The sequence below is a fragment of the Aptenodytes patagonicus genome, chromosome 1, assembly GCF_965638725.1.
Source record: "Aptenodytes patagonicus chromosome 1, bAptPat1.pri.cur, whole genome shotgun sequence".
NCBI lineage: Eukaryota > Metazoa > Chordata > Aves > Sphenisciformes > Spheniscidae > Aptenodytes > Aptenodytes patagonicus.
In genome coordinates, this window is record NC_134949.1 from 200,022,664 (window position 1) to 200,036,130 (window position 13,467).

Consider the following 13,467-nt stretch of genomic DNA (forward strand, 5'->3'; position numbering starts at 1 on the left):
CTTGCAAATGAAAAAAAAACCATGAATTTTGGCAAACTCTATAATGAAAGATTTGAAATCTGTGGTTCTCAGCTTGGAGCACTGAATTTATTTTTATTCATTTAAGCCATCCACCTTCCTGATTTGCTAACATTCAAGGAGTGCTTGTGGCACATATCTAAATAAGCTCTGCCAGGTGCCAGTAGATTACAAAATAGCGTGAGTGTAAGCACCTGGAAGTTCAAATGTAGCACTGCTACAGTCAGTACCTGGAAGCAACAGCTCTGGCAAAGCATTCCTTTAGCATTCTGTCATTCAGAAACTTTACAAAAATATTTTAATATTTTTTAGCACACAGTCTTCTCTTTGTGATACATACAGAAAATACATACAATGCATACACTGAAAAGGTATTATGTTAAAAATGTGCTACGTTACCCAAACATTCACTGAAGTTGCTGAGTTACTGCAGTTACTGCAATGGAGAGAAAGGGCAAAGAAACAAAGCTGTCCAAGTACATGTGTAAAATCATAGATACGCCCTTAGCAGGCTTCTGTGCCACTGGTGCTGCTTGACTGTACTCATTGCCCCACTACATGGTGTATTCCTTTTGTCAACCTGGTGCTTCCTCATTTTTTTCTCATTTTTTTCATTTCCCCCCCCCCCCCCCACCTTCCTCTCATTCTTCCTGACATGAAACATGGCTTTATAGTCAACACTAACAAGCTTTTTCTCCCCCTTCTCCTTCATGGCAGCAGTTGCGATTCTTGCAGCATCAAATGGCTATGGCAGCAGCAGCAGCAGCAGCACAAGCAGCTCACCTGCATCATCAACAGCATTCAGGCAGCCACTCAAAAAGTAAAAGGAAAAGAGGCACACCGGCCCCTCCAAAATCCTGAGACTTGCTTCTCCCTCACTGCCCCCCAAAATAAAAAATTGATTCAGAGGGGATTTTTTTTTTTCAGATAAAAAAGGAAAAAGCTTAAAAACAAATCAGTGTTTTACATTACTGGTGGGAAAATGAACTTTTGACGTTACACTGAAATAAATGAACTGTTTTTGGAAGCCAACCCTATAGATTTCATCTATAAAGCAGCTAGAGTCTGGTTTCCTTAAGTCACTTAATTTTTTAACAGAATGTTTTATCTTGTATTTTTTACCACTCAGCAGCATTGTACATAGTATAAGGGTGAAAAACATTTTAGAAAAAATGAACTTTGTAAATGTAGTATTGGTATTTGTTTATTTAGTATAAAAGGTTTGTGAACACTGTAACAAATACAATTTTTACAAATCCATTTTCAAAAATATCTCTCCTTTTGTTCACTTGGGCTTTATACTTTTTATTACTTTGTCTATGAGCTTCTTTACTTCTTTGTGCCTTGTAATTGCTCTGGTGATACAGTCCTGAAGCTTGGCTCCTGTAAGAGGACTTCCACCTAAAAATTAAAGGGAACAATTTGATTTTCTATTTATACTTCAGTTAAGTATCTCTAAATGTGTTTTCCAAATGAGAGTATTAAGTAATACAGTAATTCTCATGACCAACACCTTTCACCTGGGGAGCATACAGCTTCCCCAACTCTAGCCTCAGGCAAAGAAAACAGACTAGAGGTGTAACAGGAGATGTGCTCAAAATCTGTCCTTTGCTGTACGTAGGACAAGCTGTGATTTCTTTTTGAAGTTAGAAGAGAGTATTTCAGCTGAAAGGACCTACAACGATCACAGAGACCTACAACTTCAGTCGTGCCACCGTTTTCAAAGTGAATTTCAAGAGCAAGCCATTCAATAAGTACTCAAGCAGAGAGCCTGTTATCATAGAGCACCCACATTTTACAAAGAAAAGCAGGTACATAACAATGTCTAGGTCAAGAAAAGATTATCATCTCCATAGGTTCCTGTGTTATAAACTTGGAAGTACCTGGTTTATGGACAGAACATAGTTTGCCTTCATCATCAGTTACGATAGTTACTGTTCCAGTTGCCAAGTCTTCTTCTTCAGCAGTTGGATCAACAATGAGTAATGTGCTTGTGAAAGAACACCACATGCAGACACGTTAGTGTATGTTGCTCCATTAACGTTATTGCAAAGTACACATAACTTACTAATTTTTACCGCAGTCTTACAACATACTTGTAGGTGGATTTAGTGCTCGGGCTTACCTGTTTTCTAACCAAAATGCACCAATTTTAAAAAAGTAAAAACAAAAAATGAAGTGGGGGATTCCACATATTCAAGTGCATATGTCTGTTAAAAGACTAGCTGTTGAAAATACAGCTTTATGCCCAAGTTTCATAGATTTGTGACACCCCTGTATTGCAGGAAAATGCCATTAAACTGCCATTTGCAATATGCAGTCACTTATTTCATAGTTATGCGAAGAAAATGGCATTGTTTTTAGGTGTAGGCTGCACTAAACTCTAGTAGACCTTAAGGCAAAACTCACTTCCCATGGTAAAGTCACCAAAGTAGTTCTCTGCTTCTTGTCAGAGAACTCCAGCACCACTCAGACTGGGAATAGTTCAAAAATGGATTTACTGGGTTCCTTAAGGCAGCCAAAATAAGCTGTCGTACATCACATGATGCAGATCATTAGAAGAGATTAAATATTGTTGGTTTTGAACCATTTAGTAAGCTAAAAATAGAGCAAACTAATAGAAAAAGAAAAAAAGTGGATCTAAACTATAAGCCAACTTTGCACAACAACAAAAACTTTTAACTAAAAAAAAGCCGAACAACCACCATTCAGCCTTAGTTTCTTTACAAAATAATTTTTAAAAAATCACTACCATTACAAACATTTGGCTGAAGTGCAGGTATCGTGACAGGAAAGACTTCAGCTGAAGTTTTCATGAAGCCTCAGCTGACACTGTTAAGCTAAAATTTAGTATTGATGTGATCAACTCCATTTGGCAGCTGGAGTACACCTATGCTAAGTGATGCTTATGACAAGGGGGGAAGTCAGCAGCAAGGCTGTAGGAGCTGATTACACAAAATAGGTGGAAGGGTAAAAGAATTTTTCAATTTGAACTCGTATGCAATGCATAATTAAAGGTTTTCTGCATAATTTGAAACTTCACCAATAGTTTCAGATTGCCATTTAATAGCAATAGTGTAACAAAAACATCAGTCCATAGCTATGCTACACAAAAATACTGCTTTATTAATTCTACCCACGTGCACTGTGCAGCATCGGCCCTTTGCATCATGACACAGGGACCTGGCACACGTGGAGAGTTCAATGCATCAGACTTATTATTTACGTACAGGTTGACTCCAGAGGAGCCGGCTGTGGAGCTGCACAGCGCTCTGCACCAGCGTTCCTCACCCATGGCCACGCTATCCAGCAACCCAGAAGTTTTATTTATTCAAGGAGGGCTTTTACAAAGAAGAAAAATGTCTCTGGAAGCCAGAGTATGTAAAGAGTATTATTTAGAGGGCTGTGTCAGCAACTGTAGAAAAACTAATAAACCAGAATTAAAAAAAAACCAACCCGAACCATACAACAGAGGCACACACAGGCACACACCCTCTCAATATTTAGTTTTAGGAGCTAAAGGGAGACTTAAGTAACTTGTTTGTCACAACAGTTGGTTTCAGTGAAGGGAACAAAGCCCAACAGACTGTCACTGAAAGCTTTCTTCCAAAGGCAACTTTTTTGTCTATTGGTAAGTATGTGTGATTCGTGTGCAAATAATACCCAACTGTCTGCCTATCACGCTATCCAAACTCTCTCACTTTCAGCCTACAAACTTCAGACCCACAAGAACCGGTATTAAAGCAATGAACAGAAGCACTGTAAAGTACTGATAACTTTCTGCTTTGATTTGTTTTGGTAATCGCTTGGTCAATGTTTGATTTTAGTGCTCCCCCCACCCCATCTCATATTTGAATGAAAGGGCCTATTAATCATTTCTGCAAATACAGATTAATGTGCCATAAACCCCTGACCTCTCTAAATATACCTAAATCTTAAATCAGATTCATAGCACAGTGAACATCATCTTATTTGTCATTTTCTACTTTTCAAATGGATACCGCCATAAATAACTGCATTTCTTATAAACAGCAGCAGAACACATACTTATCATACTTGGACTAATGAAGAGCCAGTAAACAACTTCAGGTGAGGAGTCAAGTTATCAGATGTGATTGTTTTGGATTCTCATAGTCAGATTCTTTACCTACATGAACAATGACTTAATAGTGCTGGTCATACTTCATCTTGGGTAACCATGTTTTCAGTTATCCAGAGGTTCCGTTGTTCTAACTGTACCATTACTTCTTACTTCCTCTGTTGACTAAATCCTTGGTATAAGCTGTTCAAAAACTACCATCTTTTATATCAGTTATTTACATAGGCTTCTAAAACATTAATTGCATTGGTAACATTCTTTTGTCCCAAAGATACTGCAAAAATATAAAGTAATACCTATTCCCGTACTTTTAAGCATATCTTTTAGGTTGGGAACCAGTTCTGCTTTAAGTCATGGGAAGAAGCTGGACAGACTTCGTTTTGTTCTGCCTGCTCATTCGTATCACAGAACTACAGGTCAGTTCAACAAGAGGCCGCGGATCTAAGATCAAGTGAAACAGCTGCCTGAGACTGCACGTTCTCCACTAGCAGAAGTGCGTAAGAAGTGCAGAAGCATCATTGGTAGCGTCCTCTGCCTTCCACTTCTTTTACATACACAGTTGTTTTCATAAGCACAAAACAGTTACAAACTTACTCATCAAATATAGCAAATGATGTGGCAACTGGATGCTTTCTGATAATCAAAGGATTCTTCTGTTTTAAATTAACTTCTGATGAACCAGTTTCTTCATTTATAGTAACTGATGGCAATTGTACTGAAGAGATGAAAAAGTGACAAAGGTACAATATTAAACATTGCTAGTTTTAGTAGGCCTAGAGATGTCCAAGACTACTGAAATATTTAGGCTGTTCTTTTACCATATTGGTAAGCCACTGAAAACAGATCAGAATGGTTTTGGCTACATTACTGGTGTTCTGTACAAAAAATTCCTTGAATTTGAGGAAAGTATTTAGCTTAGAACTACTCATTCGAAAAAGCATTCTCCTCAAGCTAACATTCTTCCTTACACAGAAGCATTTTCTGCTTCCAAAATGCCATACGCTTACAATACTCTTAGAGTCATATTTAACAAAAAGTACTTTTCCCCAAAAAGCCTACTGGACATATAAAAATCCGTGCAATCTGATCTTCAGATAACTCTTGCTCTGACAACCCATACAGTGTTGGAGACAAGAAAATCAAGAGCAAAGCAGCTATAGGAATTCAAAGGCAAGCAATTCAGTTAGAAAAGGAGGCCTTGCTGTAAGCTTCCCTTATATTGCCTCCTACGTGCATTTATAACCCACATACCTGTGAATAATCAAGCCGTATGTTGCATGCAGTAAAACAGTTTTTTCTAACTACAACGCATTAAGCTAGGAATATTCTGTTGTGACAAATAAGCAAAGCCCCCAACAACTTATTCTGCCTATACAAAATACATTAACAAGGTAAGACCCCGATCTAGACATCAAAGTTGTTTATAACCACTGCCGAAAGATTCAGATCTCCGACACAGAAGAACGCATGGCAGAACAGCTATTAGTCTTGTAAGAGAGTAGTAATACGCATACAAAAAGATCCGACTCCCCAGTTGTTACACACCTATGGCATCCATACCACCATTTCCACTTTGTAGTTTAGCATTCAAATGACAGGAAAAAAGCAGTCTTAAGGAACTGTGAAGCAGTTACCTATTTGTCATGATTCAAAACTAACGTATTTCTCCAAGCAACGCTAATCAGAGCGCGTCTCTCGCTGCAGAGACTTACCATTTTTTAATGCTGCTAACAAAGCAAAGGCACTGGCATCCAAAATGTTTCCGTCATAGTCCAGGCAGATGATATCACAGTATAACACCCAAGCAAGCTATCAAAAAAGGTTTGCGCATGTGAGATACTGCAGCAGCTAAGCAAATGGTGCAATATCTAAGAAAACGCTGGCCACGTGAACAAAGATACTTGTTTCTATCATATGATTTCTACACTTCAGACATAAACCAAGCTAAGACGACTAAAAAGCAAAAACAATAACCAAACAACCTATAACCCCAAATACCTTCTTTAACACCTCAACACTGTGATCTTGTTAGTATGTCCATCTTCATTTTGGGACACAACTTACCTTGCCATTTGCAATACATAGATCTTCTTTCGCTATTATCTGTGAACTAAAATAAAATGAGAGAGTAAACCAAGAAATAGAAAATTGTCTTGCAGAGTTGTTTGTGTTTTAAATGCATTAAGATGATTCTTACTTTTCAATCACATCTGCAATGAACTGGCTTGCTGCTTGAGCCTCTTCACCAGGTGGTCCAGAGCGAAACCTCGTTGAACAGAGGGATGGCAGTTCTACATTTGGAACTAGGTAGCAAGAATCATTAGTCATAAACTAAAGAAAGCAGGCAATGGGATATCAAAAATAGAAATAAGACAATACACACTCTTAATACCATTTTATGTACTTCAGATGAAAGGCAAGACCAAGAATTTTGCAACTAAGCCTTCTTACTTCTCCCCTTAAAAATAAAGTTGTGCATGAGTTTGTATTAAAGAACTGGTAGTACTCTGTGCTCAGAAACTATATATTCCATGGAGAGGCACATACTCCTAACTACGATTTTCTGTTTGTAATCCTGCTATGAGTATCATGACCCCCCACAAACTCTTCTTTAAGTGTTAAGCATTCTTAGGTAGATCAAGAAACAACAGCATTTTCATCCCACTGCCTGACTTTACTGGTATGCTATCTGCTTTTCATCAACCATTAAAACCCGATGCTTTAGACTTGAAGCAAAAACATGCATAAACAGTTATGAAAAAAACCTAAGCATAATCAAGCTCACTGAAACAACATACTTTGGAGATCCCTTACAAAAGGGGATTTAGTCTAAGCTCTCAGTTCCACGGAATTATTTCATTTCAAAAGAAACTCCAAACAGGAGTGAGGATGTACCCCTGGGACTTCTACAGTTCTCCGAGAAATAAACAGGGTTTATTTCACTGTTTTTAAGAGTTAAATTTTTTGCCTACTGGGACTTCAAGACAAAAGTTTATGTGCCTTTGCACAACCTTGCATGCCACCGTCTTCTATAGATGAACTACCTTCCCCCTCTTAACATACATACTTCCCCCTGCTGCAGGTTTGTTTTCAGCCTCGACTGGAATCAGCAGTAAGAAGGTAGCTTTACATGGAAAACTCACAAGCAGAGCAGGGGGAATTACGAAATTTCTGAAGTACCACTGCCTGTATGTCAATTTGGAAACTGATTTTAAGGAAAGTATTCATTCTTTTAAGAAGTCTTCACAACACGCTCACTCTGTCCCATCATTACAGCCTTTCAGCTGAAGCAATACAATATCTGAGTAAGATCCATACTGAAAAGCTTACCAATATATCCCTTATTAGCAGAATCTGCTGCGGGTGCAGCAAGTTCCTGGAGGAAGAAAAAAAAAAAGACAAAAATGAAGAGCTGAATTCTGTACAAAAAGATTTTCTAGCTATTCTATATGCAAATGGTCATTTTCTTGCCAGTTATCATTACAATGAGATTTACAAGAGCCATTTTTGATCAGTCCCTGTCTATTTTTTCTAAAAAAATAGTGATTTGTCTCATAGTTCATGGCAGGCCAGCAGTAAAGTTGAAGGCTACAAGGCACTTAATAGTCCAGGCAACTAATTACCAATGCACTTATTGATCAATATTCAGTAACTCTTCAATTATTTTATTGAATTCTCTTTTATCTAGAAATAACAAAGACTTTATTTTTGTATATATCTTTCCCCATACACAATACACACCACAAAAATACATGTTCTCAGACTATACAGGTAGGATTAGACAATTAAATTATATATTAACACATCTGAAAGTAACTCAGGTGAAAGACTGTAATTGTGTCTGACTGGCATATTGTTGTAACTCTGCAGGAGAGTCATTCTAAACACGAATGCACAAGTTCAGCTAACAGCTAAATTAAAATAAAAACCAACCATACCGCTTTAACTCCACATATCACCGTAGTATTTCCTAACTTCACCAGAGCAGAACCATCTGCAGTTGTAATTGAACCTGAAGAGAGAAAGTACTGTTCAATAAAATCTGTTTTTCCATTCAAAGGGCCTTGATTAACACCCACCTTCACAAAGTGTTTACTTTCCATCATTTTATACTAAACGTAGGCTAAGCAAAGTCTCGACGAATCCAGGGTGGGAACAGAATCTCTGTATTACAGTCAACCACAAAGAATCAACACAGAATGGTTGAGGCTGGAAGGGACCGCTGGAGGTCATCTGGTCTAACCCCGCTGCTCAAGCAGGGCCACCTAGAGCTGGTTGCTCAGGACCGTATCCAGATGGCTTTTGAATATCTCCAAGGATGGAGACTCCACAACTTCTCTGGGCAACCTGTGCCAGTGCTTGGTCACCCTCACAGTAAAAAAAAGGGTTTCCTCACGTTCAGAGGCAACCTCCTGTGTTTCAGTTTGTGCCCATTGCCTTGTATCCTGTCACTGAGCACCACTGAATAGAGCCTGGCTCTGTCTTCTTTACACCCTCCCATGAGGTATTTATATACATCGATAAGATCCCCCCTCAGCCTTCTCTTCTCTAGGCTGAACAGTCCCAGCTCTCTCAGCCTTTCCTCATAGGAGAGGTGATCCAGTCCCTTTATCATCTTTGTGGCCCTTTGCTGGACTCTCTCCAGCATGTCCATGTCTCTCTTGTATTGGGGAGCCCAGCACTGGACACAGCACTCTAGGTGTGGCCTCACCAGTATTCAATAAAGGAGAAGGATCACCTCCCTCTACCTGCTGGCAACACTTTGCCTAATGCAGCCCAGGATTACATTGACCTTCTTTGCAGCGGGGGCACATTGCTGGCTCATGTTCAACCTTGTGTCCACCAGGACTCCCTGGTCCTTTTCTGTCAAGCTGCTTTCCAGCTGGGTGGCTCACAGCATATATTGGTGCCCGGGATTGTTCCTTCCCAGGTGCAGGATTTTGCAGTTCCCCTTGCTGAACTTCATGATGTTCCTGTCAGCCCATTTCTCCAGCCTGTCAAGGTCCCTCTGGATGGCAGCACAACCTTCTGGCATATCAGCCACTCCTCCCAGTTTGGTGTCATCTGCAAACTTGCTGAGGGTACGCTCTGCCCCATCATCCAGATCATTAATGAAGATGTTGAACAGGATTGCACCCAGTATTGATCCCTGGTGTACTTTTTTTAAACTAGAAATCATAGATGGTTACTGTAAGCCCACCTTCTGGTTGACTTACAGCAAGACCTAATGGAAGGCAGCGTTGTACAATGGAAGAGACCTGCAGTGTCAAGTTTGAGCAATAATCAGCAACTATTCCATGCTGGTACGCTAACCTGTATTTTACTTTTAGAAATTACAAGGTAGAAGGCAGGCAGGTAAGGTGCTGCTGCTCACTGCATAAGAGGTATCTTGCCTCTGCTTGAGACAGTTGCTCATCAAGCTTAGAACAAAGCAGAAACCAGGAGTCACTGCCTCTTTCAAGATGCTAGGGCACCAATTTTGCACTGGTCAGTATATGCCTAGACACTGCCTTCAGCATCTGTAATATACGCTGCTGATCTTAGAAAGAGACAAGCTTCCACGACCACCTAAATTGTGCTGTGCACACCAGCCCAGGAGCAGAACTGAATAATTACACTGTGCACACCAGCCCAGGAGCAGGACTGAATAACAATGCTCAAATATATTACCGTACCATGCATTCTCTTTAATGCTTGTTGAAACGATAAATAAAAATCCTTCCTCGTTCTTGTTTCAAAATGCAAGAACCAAGAAAACTGATTAGCAAGTCATTAAGGTCACTATTACAATCTGAGATTAATAATACCTCCCCCATTATTATTATTCCAAATAAGCACTTGCCTATGTTGACAGTGGTTGCCCGGAATTCACCTAACTCCCTTCCATCGGGTCGACAGTTCTCTTTCTAAACAAAAATTATAATGTTCAAATTAGAAAACATTTTTTTTAAACAATACACCAGTATTTATGCTATAGGAGTTCATATAAAATAGTATTCTCTTCTTTTTAGTAGAAATATGCAGCTACAAAAATGCTAGGGAAAACTCGATCACATTCTAGCCAGTTTTCCATCAACTGATATGTAGTTCGCGGTTGTAGGCCCACAAAAAAACCTATTTTTTTTTAATTTATTATGATTTATTTAGAAAATAAATATAACAATAGTTTGATTGTCTCAAGATTACTCTTGATTGTCTCAAGATTACTACAGGCTAGATTTAGAATATCATCCAAGAATGAATATTCACCAATACCTTAAAATGAGAGTTTCTACCTGTCTGCATTGTTTAGATTTTGTAGGCAATTCCTCCCCCCCATCCCCACCTAGTGGAGCTCTTAAAATTAACGTTAGAGTGAACTAAAGAAAAAAAAAAAAACAAACAAAAAAACCACAAAACACCCCTCCAAAAAAACCCAACGTTCAAATATTGTCAGTCAGAAGCTGTATAATACCTGAACCTTAAGTTAGAAATTGCACCAATTCACCATCATGTTAGATCTGAATTATTATTCATCACAATTTCAAGCTTCTCAAAAGCAAAGACTTTTGGTTCAATTATGAGAACCAAAACTGACTGCAATAATACTGGACTCATTTTTAAGTCGATACTACCTTAGTAATGGATAGACTAATATACCAAAAAGCCAGTGGTTTTCCTGCACAGTTACAGTGAGCATGGTTAGCAGCGATATCCTCTATTATTTATTTTTAGTAGCATCTAAAAGCCTGGTCTGACATAATTTTGTACTAGACACAAACCTGCATCACCATCTTGGTCAAATTTAACTCACGTTCCTTTCGAGGCCAACAAAAGCATTTACCCATCAAATTGAACAGGGACACAACCTGCTGCACCATCAATGCCACAGACAGATGGAAAAACACGTTCTGAAGAGTATGACCATTTTTCCCCTGCTCAGTGAGTTTTTTGGTTTTCCCTTTAGTTTCAGGTTTCCATACAGACGAATTAGAAAAGCAGAAGCAAGCAAGAAAAAATTAATTACAAGCAATTTATACATGCGCATTGTGTTTTACTCACCAAAAATCTTCTGTAATATTCCAATGGTTCCACCGTTCTAAAACAAATAGAAAGAGAAGTTCACATGCAAGCTGCCAAGTAGGTAAGAGATAGCAAAAAAGATAAGCAAGCACGAACCTACAACAACAAACAATATGTGAACCAAGATGACCGGCAAAGCTGCTTGGCAGTATGGTTACAGATAGATGAGGAAACTCTAAACTGATCTAAGAAAAAGATGTTTTCCTATATTCACTTCCAAAACGTTTCTTCCTTACAAGGAACCTGCCTGCACATACATCTAACACAAACTGCTAGCTTTCACCACAATAACCTTGACTACTAGTTTTAATTCAAAAGGAGTGTTTATTGAGACAAGGGTGTAGAATGTTTTTGAAGAAATGCAGAAAGGGTAATTTTATTACAGTGTCTGAAATACTTGTTAGTTCAAGGACTGCATCCAGATGTACCAAATGGTTTAAAACAATTTTACAGTCTTGAAATGTTAGTTTTTCTTAGAATCTGTAAGAAAATGTAAAATTAAGAAATATGCTTCATGCAGTGCTTCCGTTGAGAAATAATTAATGCTTATTATATACTACTAACAGCATTTGTGTATTAGTATTTTAAGCACAGAACATTAAAGTAAAAAACACTCATAAAAGTGTTGTTAATATTTGAACAAAGCCTTCTCAGTTTTGTTAAAATAAACACTTCTGGGGAAAAAAAAAAGGATAACTGGAAAAGCCAAGTTTTCCAAATGCAAACTAACATATAGATGTATCACAACTCATGATGGCAAGCATGAATTAACCCCTGTTGGTTCCCCATATGTTGGTCCTGTACTACCATTTTTTAACCCCAACACATGGCCTGTTCTCTTCCAATTCATGTAAGAGCACTTGCTAAACCTTGTTTCACACGTTTAAGCCGTGAATCTGGAAGAAGCAGGGACACTGGATCAGAGAAGTTGTGGATGCCCCATCATTGGAAGTGTTCAAGGTCAGGCTGGATGGGGCTTTGAGCAACCTGATTGAGCAAAAGATGTCCCTGCCTGTGGCAGGGGGGTTGGACTAGGTGATCTTTGAAGGTCCCTTCCAACCCAAACCATTCTACGATTCTAAAAGGAACAGGAATTCCCTACTGTTCTAAGCTCCGTGTAATGCTTCACTAAACTCGTTCTGCCTGTATCTCTTCCCTTCGACAGAGAAGGCTGCCCTCCTCCACTTCTAATGCTCCAGGAACCATGGGACAGTTCGGGCTGGCAGGGCCTCTGAAGGGTGTTGGGTCCAACCCCTCACCCAAACCAGGTCCACACAGAGCAGATGCATCGCTCAGGGCCTTGTCCAACTGTACTGTCTCTGAGGATGGAGATACCACAGCCGCCCTGGTTGACCACCCTTCACTATGACCTCCCCCCCAAATATCTATTCAGAATCATGTTTCAACCTGTATCCACAGTCCACCTCTTCTGTCTTCTCCACACCACACCCTACCAGGTAGCTCAAGGCCTTACTGATCCCTGCGTTTAGCCGTGCCTTTTTAAGGCTGAACAGACCCAGGTCGCTCAGCCCCTCCTCGCACATTTCGGGGCTCCAGCCCCCTCAGCACCCTGGCAGCTCCCCGCTGGACGTGTCCTCGCCTGCCCACATCTCTCCTTTACCGGGATGCCCCAAAGCGGAGCCGGCACCCCAATGTGCCCAACACCGTGGGCATGAAGCGTCCTGCGCTGGGGTGTCCAGCGGGAAGCTCCACGGGGAGCCCCCGGCACCCACCCGCGACCCAGCGCCGCCGGGGCGCTCCCGCGGCCGGTAACGCGGGGTTACCTCTGCCGGCGCCTACCGCAACCCGGCCGTTGGAACGGGCGGCTGCCGCCTCTGCCGTGGAGATCACGCGGCAGCAGGAAACAGCATCGTAAGGAAAGCGATCATAGTTAAAGAGAACAAACTGGAGCCCTCTCCCCTCCAGGCGCACGCTGCTGGGGACGGCGCAGAGCCGCGGCGGTAACGGGGTGAAGGCCCCAACGGTCCCGGCGGCGCTACCGCGGCCCTCAGAGGCGGGCAGAGGGGCGCCCGCCCGCCACAGGGGACGAGGAGCGGGCGGGACGCCCCAGCGCCGCGCAGGCGGGAAACAACGGCCACCAGGCCCGTCACTTACTTGAAAGCCGTCGCCATGGCGGCGCCGCTGCCGTCCCGGATGTGCTGCCGCCGTGTGACCCGGCCGGCCGGAAGCCTTTGCCGGCGGCCTGGCGGCGGCGGCGGCTGCGACGGCGGCAATAGGGGCGGCGGCGCTGGCGGGCCCCTGCCGTCAGGGGGCGCCGGCGGCTTCCA

The 13,467-nt window shown here is 41.2% G+C and overlaps 2 protein-coding genes across 10 annotated transcripts in view; one reads left to right on the forward strand and one right to left on the reverse strand.

Annotated features, from left to right (window-relative positions):
- Positions 1–1,449, forward strand: part of SUPT20H (SPT20 homolog, SAGA complex component) — a 38,243-nt gene extending 36,794 nt beyond the window's left edge. For 8 of the 9 annotated variants that reach the window (XM_076364225.1, XM_076364230.1, XM_076364232.1 and 5 more), the window contains one exon: positions 736–1,449. In XM_076364225.1, coding sequence (XP_076220340.1) covers positions 736–879 — 144 coding nt within the window. In that variant the 3' untranslated portion in view covers positions 880–1,449. The remainder of the gene's footprint in view (positions 1–735) is intronic. The other variant, XM_076364231.1, reaches the window with a different exon arrangement.
- EXOSC8 (exosome component 8) lies at positions 1,197–13,337 on the reverse strand. The gene is made up of 11 exons (XM_076364236.1): positions 13,295–13,337; positions 11,159–11,195; positions 9,960–10,023; positions 8,056–8,129; positions 7,448–7,493; positions 6,315–6,420; positions 6,182–6,227; positions 5,830–5,926; positions 4,712–4,832; positions 1,902–2,008; positions 1,197–1,419 (listed from the first exon to the last, which is right to left on the reverse strand). The coding sequence occupies exons 1-11, from the start codon at positions 13,309–13,311 to the stop codon at positions 1,304–1,306; spliced, it is 831 nt and encodes a 276-aa protein (XP_076220351.1). The 5' UTR covers positions 13,312–13,337; the 3' UTR covers positions 1,197–1,303.
- Positions 13,338–13,467: the final 130 nt, after the last annotated feature.

Excerpts from the sequence above, each read along its gene's own strand:
- EXOSC8 (XM_076364236.1), bottom strand. Across the intron at positions 10,024-11,158 it reads AATATTACAGAAGATTTTTG|AAAGAGAACTGTCGACCCGA; the intron begins GTGAGTAAAACA and ends ATTTTTGTTTAG. Across the intron at positions 6,421-7,447 it reads TGCTAATAAGGGATATATTG|TTCCAAATGTAGAACTGCCA; the intron begins GTAAGCTTTTCA and ends CTTGCTACCTAG.